General features: G+C 43.1%; 1 protein-coding gene across 1 annotated transcript in view; it reads left to right on the top strand.

Moving 5' to 3' along the window:
• Positions 1–11,509: 11,509 nt before the first annotated feature.
• ALX4 (ALX homeobox 4) overlaps positions 11,510–13,225 on the top strand; it is a 75,383-nt gene continuing 73,667 nt past the window's right edge. Inside the window, exon 1 of the mRNA XM_018555242.1 lies at positions 11,510–11,897. Within this exon, the coding sequence (XP_018410744.1) occupies positions 11,510–11,897 (388 nt within the window). The remainder of the gene's footprint in view (positions 11,898–13,225) is intronic.

The raw sequence follows: 13,225 nt of genomic DNA, 5'->3' as shown, positions 1-13,225 counted from the left end.
ATATTAATATTATTAATTTTTAAAAGTATAATTTCAACTTGTGTCTCAACATCTGCTATCGAACTACAAGTCCTAGACCTTTAAAAAGCAAATTATACATCTTTTTTTCCCCCTGAGAATTAATAAAGGATTTATAAATTACAATATGAGTCATGTAATAAATTAATTTATAAACGTATTTCAAAGTATCATTTCAACTCAGTCTCAGCAACTGCTATAGTCCTAGAATTTGCTTTTTAAAACTCTAGGTCCTAGATTTTTTTTTTTAAAAAAGCAAATTATAAACCTTTTTTCATGATAATTATTACAAGATTCCATAATTGTGATATGTATCATGTAAACGAGACTTCACGAATTCAGAAAATTATCATTTCAACTTTCTTTCTCACCAACTGCTACAGTACTATAGGTCCTAGACCTTTAAAGAGCAAATTATATTTTTTCTTTTTTTGAGAAAAAATAAAAAATTAACTAATTATGATATTTATCATGTAAAGGGGACTTTATTAATTAATAAAAGTATAATTTCAACTTGTCTCTCACCAACTGCTACAGTACTACAGGTCCTAGACCTTTAAAAAGCAAATTATGCAATTTATTTTTTGAGAACAAATGACCTAATTATGTTATTTATCATGTAAAGTGGACTTTACTAATTAATAAGAGTATCGTCTCAACTTGTTTGTCAGCAACTGCTACAGTATTAGTCCTTTAGAAAGCAAAGTATAAGCCTTTTTTTTCATGAGAATTATTAAGAAATTAACTAATTATGATATGTATCATGTAAATTATAAAAAAATATGTATTTTTTTCTTTTTCTGAGAATTAATAAAAAATTAACTAATTATGATACGTATCATGTAAATTATTTTAAAAATATATATATTGTTTCTTTTTCTGAGAATTAATAAAAAATGAACTAATTATGATATGTATGATGTAAATGAGACTTCATTAATTACAAAAATAATAATCTCATCTTGCCTTTCACCAACTGCTACAGTATTAGACCTTTAAAAAGCTCATTTTATTTTATTTTTTTCTAAGAATTACTAAAGAATTTACAAATTATGATATCATGTAAAGGAAACTGTACTAATTATGTATAATTGTATCCAGGATGAAACTATCTCATGAGCTGCAATAAAACTACACGTTTCAGGCTGAATAAGTATTGAAATGAGTGAAAAAATAACTAAATTATTATTTAAACCAGACTCGATTTAAGGAAATTCCAGCTGCTGAAGAACCACAAGAGCCAGCAGGTTCACAGAAGCTGGAGAGTCACAACTTAAAGGGACCCTGTTATGAAACAAGATGCATATTCCCTTTAAGCCTAGCTTTTTGCTTTTTTTTTTTTACTTGCTAAAATAAAAGTCTTGTTTTTAGGGCTTTGAGTTGCATGCTGGTACTTGTTGTCCTACAGCAGCTGCAGAGCCTAGCTTTGATTGGAACTAAAAATAGGATTATTTTAGCAGGGATTTTGGAACTTGAAGTTTTTGTTTGGTTTGGCAAGGATTGCGAGTAAGATAATAATATTGATCTGAATCATTTGGGAGGCAATGGCGCATTCATTCTTGGCATCCCCTGCTGCCCTCCAGCGGTGCCATTAGTGGAGGAGAGTGGGGCAGGGAGTGATACTCACCCAGTCCTGGGAGAGGGAAAGGTTTGTGCTGTAGCAGAGCAGGGAAACAAGTCTGCAGTCTCCTTCTCAGCAGCCTGGGAACAAGGAAAGCCCCCATCTGATTTGGCTTTTATTAAACCCTGGGAGAAATACGGATTGAATTAACTAGGGAGTAGAGAGGAGAGGGAGAGAGGGGAGTTTGATTTAGCTGTGCTGACAAAGCAGCTTCAGGTCCAGGGGCTTCTCTGACTGCAAGCTCTTGGGGACAGAATCAGGTCCTCCTGGCTGTCTGCAGCCTTACCATACTGAGCTTATTTATAATAAAATGTATTCTCAGCAAGAACTCATTGTAATTCATTGTTTTAACATCTATTTAGTGTATCAAGTATGTAAAAGGTTACCGTAGTTAGCTTTTTATTGCTGCCTGTGACTCCTCTGGGGAGATTTGCCCTTCTCCATACTTCCTGGTGGTCATTGTCTGTGGGGTTTGTAAGTGAAAATCCAAAATTTTGGGGCTTATTCGCAAAGCTGCCGTAGGCAGCCGAGTGAATAAACGACCCGAAGTGAAGTGAGCCGAACGCTGTTCAGCTATTCATTTCAGACTTGTACGGCTGATTTCAGCCGTATATCAGCTGAAATCAGCCGTACATCGGGTGGCTTCGGGTCGGCCGAGCATGCTCAGCATGTTCAGCAGACCCGAAGTGCAGAAGGAGTTCGACTCAGCCGATCCAACATCTGGAGAGGTTACCTGTTAACCAGGGATGCCCATCTGTCATTACACACAGAACCCGGCGGAGCCGCAGTGTAATGTCAGAACAGCGTCCCTGGTTACCTGGTAAACAGGGGCGCTGATCTAAATCTGCAAGTGGCCGGAGCCAGCCGTAAGATGACGGCTGGCTCCGCCCAGCTGTCAGTAGCAGGCTGTCAGCCGGCCAATGGCCGGCCGTTCGGCCAGCTTCGAATTTCCCGTGGGCTCAGTCGAGCCGAAGCATAGCCCTGAGCCCCTTGGCCAACATCGGGAGCTGTACGGGCAATAGTGAATCTCCCATATAGCAGCCCTTCGGTTCTACTGAACCGAAGGGGTCCTGGGGCCGAAGCTAGCCGAAGGATCAGCCGAAGCTGCGGCTAGATCCTTCGGCAGCTTAGTGAATAACCCCCTATGTGTTGTCACCAGAACAGGACTAGAGGGTAAATCTTGTCCTGGTGACAACTTACTAAGAGGGAATTGCCTTCATTATTTCAAGATTTCCTTTCACTTCCTGTTGTATCTATGGGACAGGAAGAGAAGGGAAATATTCATTATAGGCATAGACAGCCCAAAACCCTATTCAGGCCAAAAACTAAAAATCAAGTGGCTTTAGATATACATTAAAGGTGACCTCCAACCTTTCCTTCAGACTTGCACAGTTGTACCGGCCCCTTTCCTGTAGTGAATCTTATTCTGATTTCACTGCACACTGTGTGCGTCTCCCAATGTGCATTAGAAGCTGCAGCAAGTCAGAAAGTGCCCACCTCATTTCCTGGCGGGAGTACATCCAGCATCATCTAGCGCTTTCCTCTCCAGCCTGACTGTCCCAGCTCACCCCTTTTATTCATTAGATTTCAGTTCTTTCAATCATCACATGTGGATGTCACCTATTGAAAAATGGAGGCAAATGCAGCCTGCCTAGGCATGCCCCTCCTCCAGACTGACATTCACCCTTCAGTTTTCTGAATAACTCCTCCCAAGGGCCAACCCACTGCTTGCATCAGGGCTGAGTCCTGTTAAGGGGAGGCAGGGCGCTGTGATGGTTTCAGGAAGCTATGCACAGCCCCGCACCAGCCCCTCCCACCAGCCATGATCTGCCTGCATTTCCTGGAGAAGCACAGAGGCCCTGTAATGTTATCTTTATTCTTATCTGAAGATCCTGCAAGTAAAGCACTTCCTGTCCTAGTGACAACGCTTACTGCTGCATCTACGGAGAAACAATGTTCTCACCCTAGGAAAAGAAGTGTGTTAGAATTACAAAACCCCCCACCCCCCTCTACCCTTTCCATAACACAAAGGGAAAGTGTTCTTTAGATCACAGAGACAACTAGGTAATAGGATAACTGATAACAGTCAGCAGAGTCAGAGAGCACAGGGAGCTCACCGGATTTTTGGCAGGATCAGCAAATTTTTTTTGCACTTATTGAACAGACACAACAAAGCACTTTCAATAGTGTAGCCCAAATGGCAGCAAATAAGAGACGTCCATTGTTAGGGTTTATATACACTTTAGAAAAGCCATAACGCAAATAGGCAATCATTGTGGGGATCGTGGCCGAGAATGGGCACTGGGCAGTCCCTGAATATTTAAAGGTAAGGTCTGGGTGGTGCCAACGCATAAAGTGTGTATGAATTGGGCGCATCCACCCGGAACGTGGACAGATAAAATGCAGACCATGGGTGGAGTTAACAGAGTCCCAGCATCCAGGACTATAATGATGACAGTGGCATAACAATAGCCATATAAGCCCATGCAGCTGCTATGGGGCTTGGGGGTGGAAGGGGGCCCCATTAAGGAATGCAGAAGTTGCTGTTGACACTGACCCTGTACCCTCTTGTGACATTTCCCATCAAGAAGAAGAGCTGACATAAAATGTACAGGAACAATGCAGACAGTTCTCCTGCTACCCGACTTTTATTGACAGTAGGGAGGTAGCTGAGGGACCCCATTCAAATTTTGCTATGGGGCCCCATCACCTAAAGTTACGCCTCTGAATGATGATAAGTATGATATGTATTTGTCTTTATTGTATCCCCATCGGGTGGACTCTCCTCTTTCTCATGCCATAGCTGAGCATTTCTGAGTCAAGAATAAAGCTCGCCTCCCATGATGCAACTGTAGCTTTCCCAGCTCTGATATTGCATGGGCTGTGCTGTCAATCAGCATGGCATGGGGGTTTCTATCGGTCTCAGGTAGTGGGTCTGCCTATTAGCTGTGGACTGTTTTGATGAGGTGCAAACACTTGGAGGATGATTTATCAAACATACACCCAGCAACACGCTGGGCAACTGCCATTCACACGCTAATTCCTGCCACTAGATGGAGCCAAAGAGCATAGGGTTCCTCAGATACATCAGTGGTGGGAATGCTGGGCAAACGCTAGTGCATAGTTAGGCAGATAGTTTATAAATCATCCCTTTAAATAATTTATTACAGGTATTTATATAGTGCTGACACTTTACACAGTACACATTAGTCCCTGCTCTCAAAGAGCTTACAGTCTAAGGTCCCTATCTCACATACATACAGGGCCAAATTTAGATAGGAGCCGATTAACCTTCCAGCATGTCTTGGGAGTGTGGGAGGAAACCAGAATGCCTGAAGGAAACCAATGCAAACTGCTTGCAGATAGTGACCTGACCAGGATATGAACCATGGACCCCTAGTGCTGCAAGGGAGATATGTTAACCACTAAGCCACTGTGCTGCCCGATTATATATGATTTTCATGTTAGCAGTCATGTTGCATTAAGTTCTTGATTCATTGTACACATCTTTTACATAAGGTGCCATTTATCCCTATGGAAAAATGTCTGGAGCATGCTGGGAGCCCCGGATGTTCCAACCAATCTTATATGGACATGTTCCAGTGTGCCCCTCCATCCCCAGTATGGGCGACTGGGGCCCCTATCACATTTAATTGCCAACAGGTAAAAAAAACGGGTTGGGAGGGGATGGGCCAGTGCGACACTATCCCAGGCAGAATTTGCATATTAGAGTAGATTGTAAGCCCTCACGGGCAGGGCACTCCTTACCATCTTGTCTTAAATTGTATTGTGACTGTAATGTCTTCCTTATATTGTAAAGCGCTGCGCAAACTGTTGGCGCCATATAAATCCTGTATTATAATAATAATAATAAATGCTGGGGAGCCTGGAAGGCTCATAATCAAGGAAGGTTGGAGGAATCTTCAGTATAGTGACCGTATCCATCTAGAAGTTTGTAAAGTTATTTGTTGAAGATGCCCATAGGATGCACTGACTCTCACAGAGCCTACCTTCTGAACTATAAGTCAATGTCTGAACACTGTAACATTATCATTGTTTGCTGGAAGCAATGCATGATGGGATATACAGTCTTGAGAAATGGAGATTGCATCACATCAAGCAGCAGCAGGGAAAGAGATGCAAAGCACGCTGGGAATCCAGGAAGTTGATGGGCAGACGGAAGGCAGATTTTTTTTCTAGTAAGCTTTGATTGCATTATCAGAAACATCTCTACTATATATTCCTATCACAATGCTGATGTTATAACAGGAAAGGATATGATGGAAATTTACAACTCCTTTAATTTCCCCAGCGGAGACACAGACAGCGGGAAATCTAATGCAATCCTGAACCTGATCTGATTGGGCGCTGTGAGCGGTTTACTGCGCAGTGCTGATCTCTGCATCGTGTTACCAAACAAACTCGTATAACTTTTCAATCAGCACCAACCCTCCTATGATCTCCAGTGATTTACGTCCTCTATAAAATAAAATCCCAGGATTCCTCCTTTGAAGAGACACTTTAAAAAGTGACCGGAAATTCAGTTTTATTGCAGGTCAGCGGCATTCAGTAAATCTCAGACCATTGAGCTGACAGATAACAAGTTACACGTTTACAGGGAAAGTAAGAATGAAGCTGCACCATTCTGTATCAGGGAGACGTGTTAGTGGAAGGGACGATCTGCGAGGGGATTTGTAAACACAAAATCTATTTTTCGGTATGTTTGGTATCATTTCTCGCTATATACGGTATTTCTTAATAAATGCCTGACCGCTGAAAACCTTTAAATGACTGCCGTTAAAAGGCACCAACACAGCAGGCCGACAACGCTGCTGCTAATTGCGAGTCAGTGGCTTATTGCTCGCAGCCTACAACAGGAAGTGAAGTTACCGGCAGTTTCTTACCTGGAGATCCTGCCGGTAACTTCACTTCCTGTTGTAGGCTAATAGCAATAAGCCACAGCGTCGCAATGTGTTGGCGCCTTTTAACGGCTTTCAGCAGTCATGCATTGTCAGGCTTCCACCTTATGGTTGTCCCTGGAAGAGGAGGTTAATGGAAATCTACCAATGGGGAAACCTGCTACAGGGACAAGGGACTTCCAGTTACTTTGGAGAGATGTTCTCTTACTTCCTGTTGAGTCTTTGGGACAGGCAGTCAAATCTCCCCAGAGGAACACTGACAGCATTAAAATGCACAACCAAGAGGGAGTTTTTTTTGCATTCCCTACGGCACGGGTAGCCAAACTCCGGCCCTCCAGCTGTGGTGAAACTACAAATCCCATGATGCATCTCTCTCCGGGAGAGAAGCTTTGTAATTATGAACACATGTATTTTTGTACATACAAACAGTCCCTGAATCTAACCTGATATCACCCCCTTGCAGTCACTGCACAGCAGGCCTGGAGGTTGAGAGGAAGAAGCAGTACAAGGAGCCAATCAGTTTATCTTTTTGCTTAAAAAATTTGCTTTTGAAAGCAAAATGACGAGACATGCGCTCATTACTATGCTGCTTCTTCTTTCAGTGTCCAGTTGGGGGAGGGTCCAGGACAACCTGGGCACAGAGGAAGTGGGTTGAATGATGCTGGCCATAAGAATGAGGTCATCTAGGGGCAAAAAGCCGTGTACTGAATATTGCAGCAAACGAATAGTCTTTTTTATAGACTATTCCTCTGTATCTTTTTATTTTGGGCTGGAATTCAGCATTAATGATGGAGCTTCTTCTTGTGATATTTGGGACCCTCAGCATTCCTAGGATCTCCAGATACCACCACTGCCTAGGCAGCATTGGTGGAAGGAGGGCATGTAAGGTAATATTTTTAAAGTTTGATTTTTATTTTTGTTTTATTCCGGCATTTACATGGGGGGTGAAGGGGGGGTGGGTGGGTCTGACCTATAAGCAGACCTTTGATGCAGCAAATGTAAAGTTTTTGTTTAGAAGCGCCATCCCTCCCAAGGAAGGAGTACTGGGCATATATGCAGGGAGCAGCCCCAATACAGTCAGGGGAACTGGGACATCTGAAAGAAAGCACAAAGAGGGGCGCCTTTCCTGGTGCAGATATGTTTATTCCAATAAGCAGGTTAAAAAGTAAACTGGCACAAGGATAGAGTGATAACAAGCTGCAGAACAATAAAAACCGGAGCAATTAAAGGATCCGTGCAGTGCGTCCTGTGTATGGATCAATGAAGTGTCGACGCGTTTCCGGGGCACGCCCCCTTCGTCAGAACGTCAGACCTTTGATGCAAGTAATATTGACAGTATTGCAACCAATCAGCATTCATCTTTTATTTTCCTGCCATTCCATAGTGATGTACGCTGGACTCTCAATGGAGCTGTGGAGCCCATTGGGCAAAAACTTCACTAACTGCTTGAGTCTGAACAGCTGGCAAAGTTTGGCAAAAAGGAAAATCTATCTGCCAGCTTCCCCTCATTTACAATAATCATATTAAAGGTGGTGTAAATTGTGGGTGAAAATTTATGGTTAAAACAATGGGTAATAAGTTTATGCGAGGGCGATTGGGATGTGCTGCGCAATCTTCCTACAAAATAGCTTTTGCTGGATTATCGTCACCTGTGGAGTAAGATGCTGGAAGCCGGTAGAAAGGTTTCCAAGAGCAGCTTTATAAACATATCAGATCTTCATAAATGGTGCCAACGTGTTTCCCCTTCTTGGTAAATGTCAGAATTAAATGTGCATGGTAATGATTCAGATTCGGATGTTTTACTTAGGAATGGAAAATACACAGAGAACAAGAGGTTACTATGCGCCAAAAGTTTAAAGGACAACTATGGGGTTAAGGCTTTTCCCCATAGTTCTCCTTAGGGTAACGGGAGGACACAAACGTTACCCTAAGCTCAGTATATAGAGAGCTACTGCTCGCTGTATACTGAGACGCCGCAGCTGAAGCGGATCCCGACAATTATGTCTGGATCCGCCCAGCTGCGTGAGTGACAGCTGGCTCTGCCTATCCATAGGCAGAGCCAGCTGTACCCACCCCCTCCCCCGTCCGATCCGCCAGTCAGCGCTGGCGGATCAGAGCAGGGAGGGGGGAATCCAGCCCCTCCCCTGTCACGGCAGAGAGCCGTGACAGGATCGAGAGGTGAGCGAACGCCGGTATGTGTTCGCTCACCTCCCGATCTACTGAGCCGACCTGTGACAGTCTCATTGTCACAGGTCGGCTAGAACTATGAGGTGAGTGGAAATCACTCATCTCATAGTTCTCCTTTAACTCCTTTTCATGAAACATTGTATTCCTTGTTCCATTTTTCCTGTGCCATCACCAATGGTGGAGCTGTTATCTAGTGCAATGCTCCTCAACCTTCTTCCAGTCACGGCACCCTTTGAAAGTATGCAAATTCTCAAGGCACCCCGGTCTAAAATGTAAAAAAAATTTAAATGTAAAAACAACATGTGACACTCTTCCCCCTCAAAATTTATAGCAGACTCTTATCCTAGTTAGGGGTCTGCTATAGGTTTTAATGGGGGAGCCTATGCTATAAAAAAAGACATGCTTCCCAATTTCACATCAGAAACCCCCCTTCACACCAGGAGCCCCCTTTCACAACAGAGTTTCCCCTTTCACAGCAGGGTTGCCTCTTTTACATCATAGCCCACCTATCCCATGAGAGTCCAACTTCACATCAGAGTTCCCTCTTTCACATTAGAGTCCCCCTTTCATATGAGTGCCCACCTTCACATCAGACTCCCACTTCACATCAGAGTCCCCCTTCACATCAGAGTCTCCCTTTATATCAGAGTCCCACTTCGCACCAGAGTACCCCTATCACATCAGAAACCCCCTTCACATTAGAGTCCCCTCTTTCACATCAGAATCCCCCTTCACAACATTAGAGTCCCCTCTTTCACATCAGAGTTCCCTTTCACATCAAAGTCCCCCTTCTCTTCAGAGTTCCCCTATCACATCAAAGTCCCCCTTCTCTTCAGAGTACCCCTATCACATTAGGAACCCCTTTCACATCAGAGTTCCCCTATCACATCAAAGTCCCCCTTCACATCCAAATTCTCCTCAAATCAGAGTCCCCCTATCATATGAGAGTCCCCCTTCACATCAGGAGTCCCTTTCACATCAGAGTCTCCCTTCACATCAGAACCCCCCTTTCACAGCAGCACCCCCTCTTTACATCCGGAGTCCACTCCACATCAAAGCATCAAAGTCTCAGATCAATAGCCCCCACTTCACATTAGGAATCCCCTTCACATCAGAGTCCCCTCTTTCAACTCGTCTCCCCCCCCCCCCCCCATCACATCAGGAGCCCCCTTCACATCAAGAGTCTCCTGATGTGAAGTAAAGCATGAGGAAATTTTGACGTCATCCCTGTAGAAGCCAGACAGCTCCCCAAGATTCCATGGCACACTATTTGAGAAAGTCTGACCTGGAGGAACTCATCAGTTGCAGTGTGATCGGGCTAAACAGCAATAAACAAGCACCAAGATTATATAAAATACCCACATAATTACAGTGCAGTCTAAATAAGTAATCTGGAGCTTCTGACCCAAGCCCCTCCCATATGTAGCTGCTATGTGGTTTGTTCCTTCTGCCTTGCAGCACTGGGATCTTGTGTTCAGTTCCCTCCGGGGAGTCTCTCTGCCTTGAGTTTGCATGTGTTTGTGATCCTGCTCTGCTCTCAGGCCAACAACATGCTGAATACCGAACCCTGGCAGGTCTAATATTAATATTATCAGGCAAACTACGCAGAAACACTTTATCAGCCTTGAATTGTGCAATGTGTGAATCGACCTCATTAAGATTCTCCAAAGATCAGAAAAATCTGCATTCACAAATCAGCCAATTACAATTCCCTGAAAATAAAATTCATGAATGGAACTTTGTATCTTTCACAAGTCACCTGTACTAAATGGGGCGTCCTAATCGACTTCAGTTATCCAACCACGTGAAAGGCGAATTCCAGCGGACTTATTTAATCAGCACATGATTGGATAATTGGAGGGAATTTATTGTGTGACGTTTCCCAACTCCTTTAGTGAATCAAGCCAAATCTATAACCAATCACTGGCACGTGATTGCCGCCCTCATGCCAAGGTACGTCTGTTGACCAGGACTGGTAGGGAGTGATATCTGATCCATTAAGCATTGAGTAATTTGTCAACACTATATAAAAAAAGAAATAACAAAAATATCAACAACCCCCCCCCCTCCCCCCCTTTCCTATGTCACCAAAAGACAGATGGAATTTTTAACTAAATGTGGTCAGTTCCACACCAATCTCGCATCCCCCATGCTTCCACACAATCACACATTCACCCCCCTCTAATTACATTAATGTCATGTGTCCTTTCCCCTTATTTTTTATCTAAAAGGCTTTTTTATGGAGCAAGTTTAATGGGTCCATCTGCCCCCACCCTCCCACCAGTGTCACCACCCTCTTATTAGCCAGGCAGAGCTGCCTTCTCTCTTGTGTGTTGGTGGACTGGACACTGAGAAGCAGATTGCATGTGGACAAGACCAAAAGGTATCTTCTGTAAGAAGCAAGCCAACTCTCTAGAGATCCCAGAACTGAGGAAGAAGGGAGGAGGAGGGGGGCAAGTCAGAGAAGAAGAAGGGGGAGAGAGACAGAAGAAGGAGAAAGAGCAGGAACAGGGGAAGACTTGAGGCACATTACAGCGACCAGAAGAAGAGGACACCAGAGGCAGAATCTTGACAGAGAAAGTTTCTCATTTCTGAAGAGCTGCAAAGTTTCTGAGAGTTGGAAAAACTTTGGAGAGGAGAAAGAGAGAGAGAGAGAGAGAGAGGAAACCAGAGAAGATTTAGGGGGAGGGAGCTAGTGCAGAGACTCCTAGTGAGCTGGTGCCCCTCCAAAAATTAAGGACACACCAGGCCTTTTATTTTAGGAATGAATGCCACTGATCCATGTGTGTCTTATTGTGAACCCCCTACCATGGATTGTTACTACAGCCCGGCTCCGCAAGTCAGAGAGCTCCAGAGTTCGCCTTTTAGGGCATTCCAGCCCAGTGATAAGTTTAGTCCCGCTTTCCTGGCCAGCAAAGGACAGAACTTTGGGGACAAGTCCAGGAGCACCTCGTACCCTCAGGAGTGCCAGACGTTGGATGGCAGCGCCAGGGAGCAGCAGAACCAGGGAAACTTCCCCAAGTACCAGAGCCACCACCAGCAGTCCCAACAGCAGCAATCCCACATCTACATGCAAAACAGCTCCTGCAAATCTCCTTCAGACAGCCTGAAACTGCAAGACAGCCCAGGAGAGCCTCTCATCCCCTGCTACGGTAAGAGGAACCATCTGCACCCCTCCCTAACCCTGCTAACTACTCAGATTATTTTATTTTAATCAAACTTCTTAAATTTTAAACAAACGATCAATGTAGCTTTAAGTTCCAGGATAGTGTGCTTAACATTCAGCAAACTATTGCAAAGTTCTCAAAAGTTTAGCAAACGTTGGTCGTAGGCTTGCAGTTGCAGGAACGTTGGCTTTGGCTGACTTGCTCCAGAACGTTTGCAAACCTTGAGCAAAACACTCCAAAGTGTTCATAGCTTCACCCCAACTTTTCTAACGTGTCCCCACTTCTTTTTTTTTTTTAGTGATCTGTAATCATAGACAGGTCTGTCAGAGCTCCGGGCAGACTCACCAGAGCTCTATGCAAACTATAATCAGCGTTTTCTCAAGCTTTCGCCAAGCGTTCTCAAACTTTCGCCCAACTTCTAAACTTTATTTTGGGGTTCAACTTTAGGAAGTAAAATTTGAAAGATGTGTCAGTAAAATGGTTACCTGACACTGACCGCAGGGTTCAGCTGCCACTCATTGTGATCGATTTATAAAGTTGTATCCCTTAGCGAAGTTAAATGTTCACTTTTCAAAGTGAAATCACTTTGCAAATTGGATGATGGTGAATACGGTGAACTGGTAATCACGTGGGAGGCAAATTAAATATAATAAAACAGGATTTTTGATTGTTCCATATTATTTACTAAGCTAGGAAAACATTCGCTTTGCTAAGTGAAGAGTCTCTATCCCTTCAGTAAATGTAACTATCTATCAGTCTATCTATAAACCTCTGTGTCTATCTATTTGCTAAATTTTGGGATTCAGCTGTGGTGAAAGTTATGGACACATTATGATTTATCTATCTATCTATCTATCTATCTATCTATCTATCTATCTATCTATCTATCTATCTATCTATTTGTCTGTCTGTCTATCTATTTATTATCTATCTTTCTTTCTATCTATCATCATTATCTCTTTTTATTTTTTATAGCTAACTTTCTATCTATCTATTTTATATCAAACAATCTTTCTATCTATCATCGTTATATCTATTTGTACAGTATATCTAACATTCCATTTATCTACATAGTCTATATCTAACATTCTATCTATCAACCTATCTATCATCGTTACATCTATATATTTGTATAGCTAACATTATATCGATCAATCATTCTTTACACAATTAAATGATACATGTATCTTTTACTTTATATACATTTACTATTTAACTATCTCTAGTCCCAAAATATCATCCCCTGCTTTCTTTTGTTATTTTTCTTTGCAATTCCACCTTTTGACATACAAATTCACCTTACAATTATATCC

The sequence above is a fragment of the Nanorana parkeri genome, unplaced genomic scaffold, assembly GCF_000935625.1.
Source record: "Nanorana parkeri isolate BGI_ZX_2015 unplaced genomic scaffold, ASM93562v1 scaffold10, whole genome shotgun sequence".
Classification (NCBI taxonomy): Eukaryota; Metazoa; Chordata; class Amphibia; order Anura; family Dicroglossidae; genus Nanorana; species Nanorana parkeri.
The sequence above is the reverse complement of the archived record's forward strand: the minus strand, read 5'-3'. Positions and strand labels throughout refer to the sequence as shown.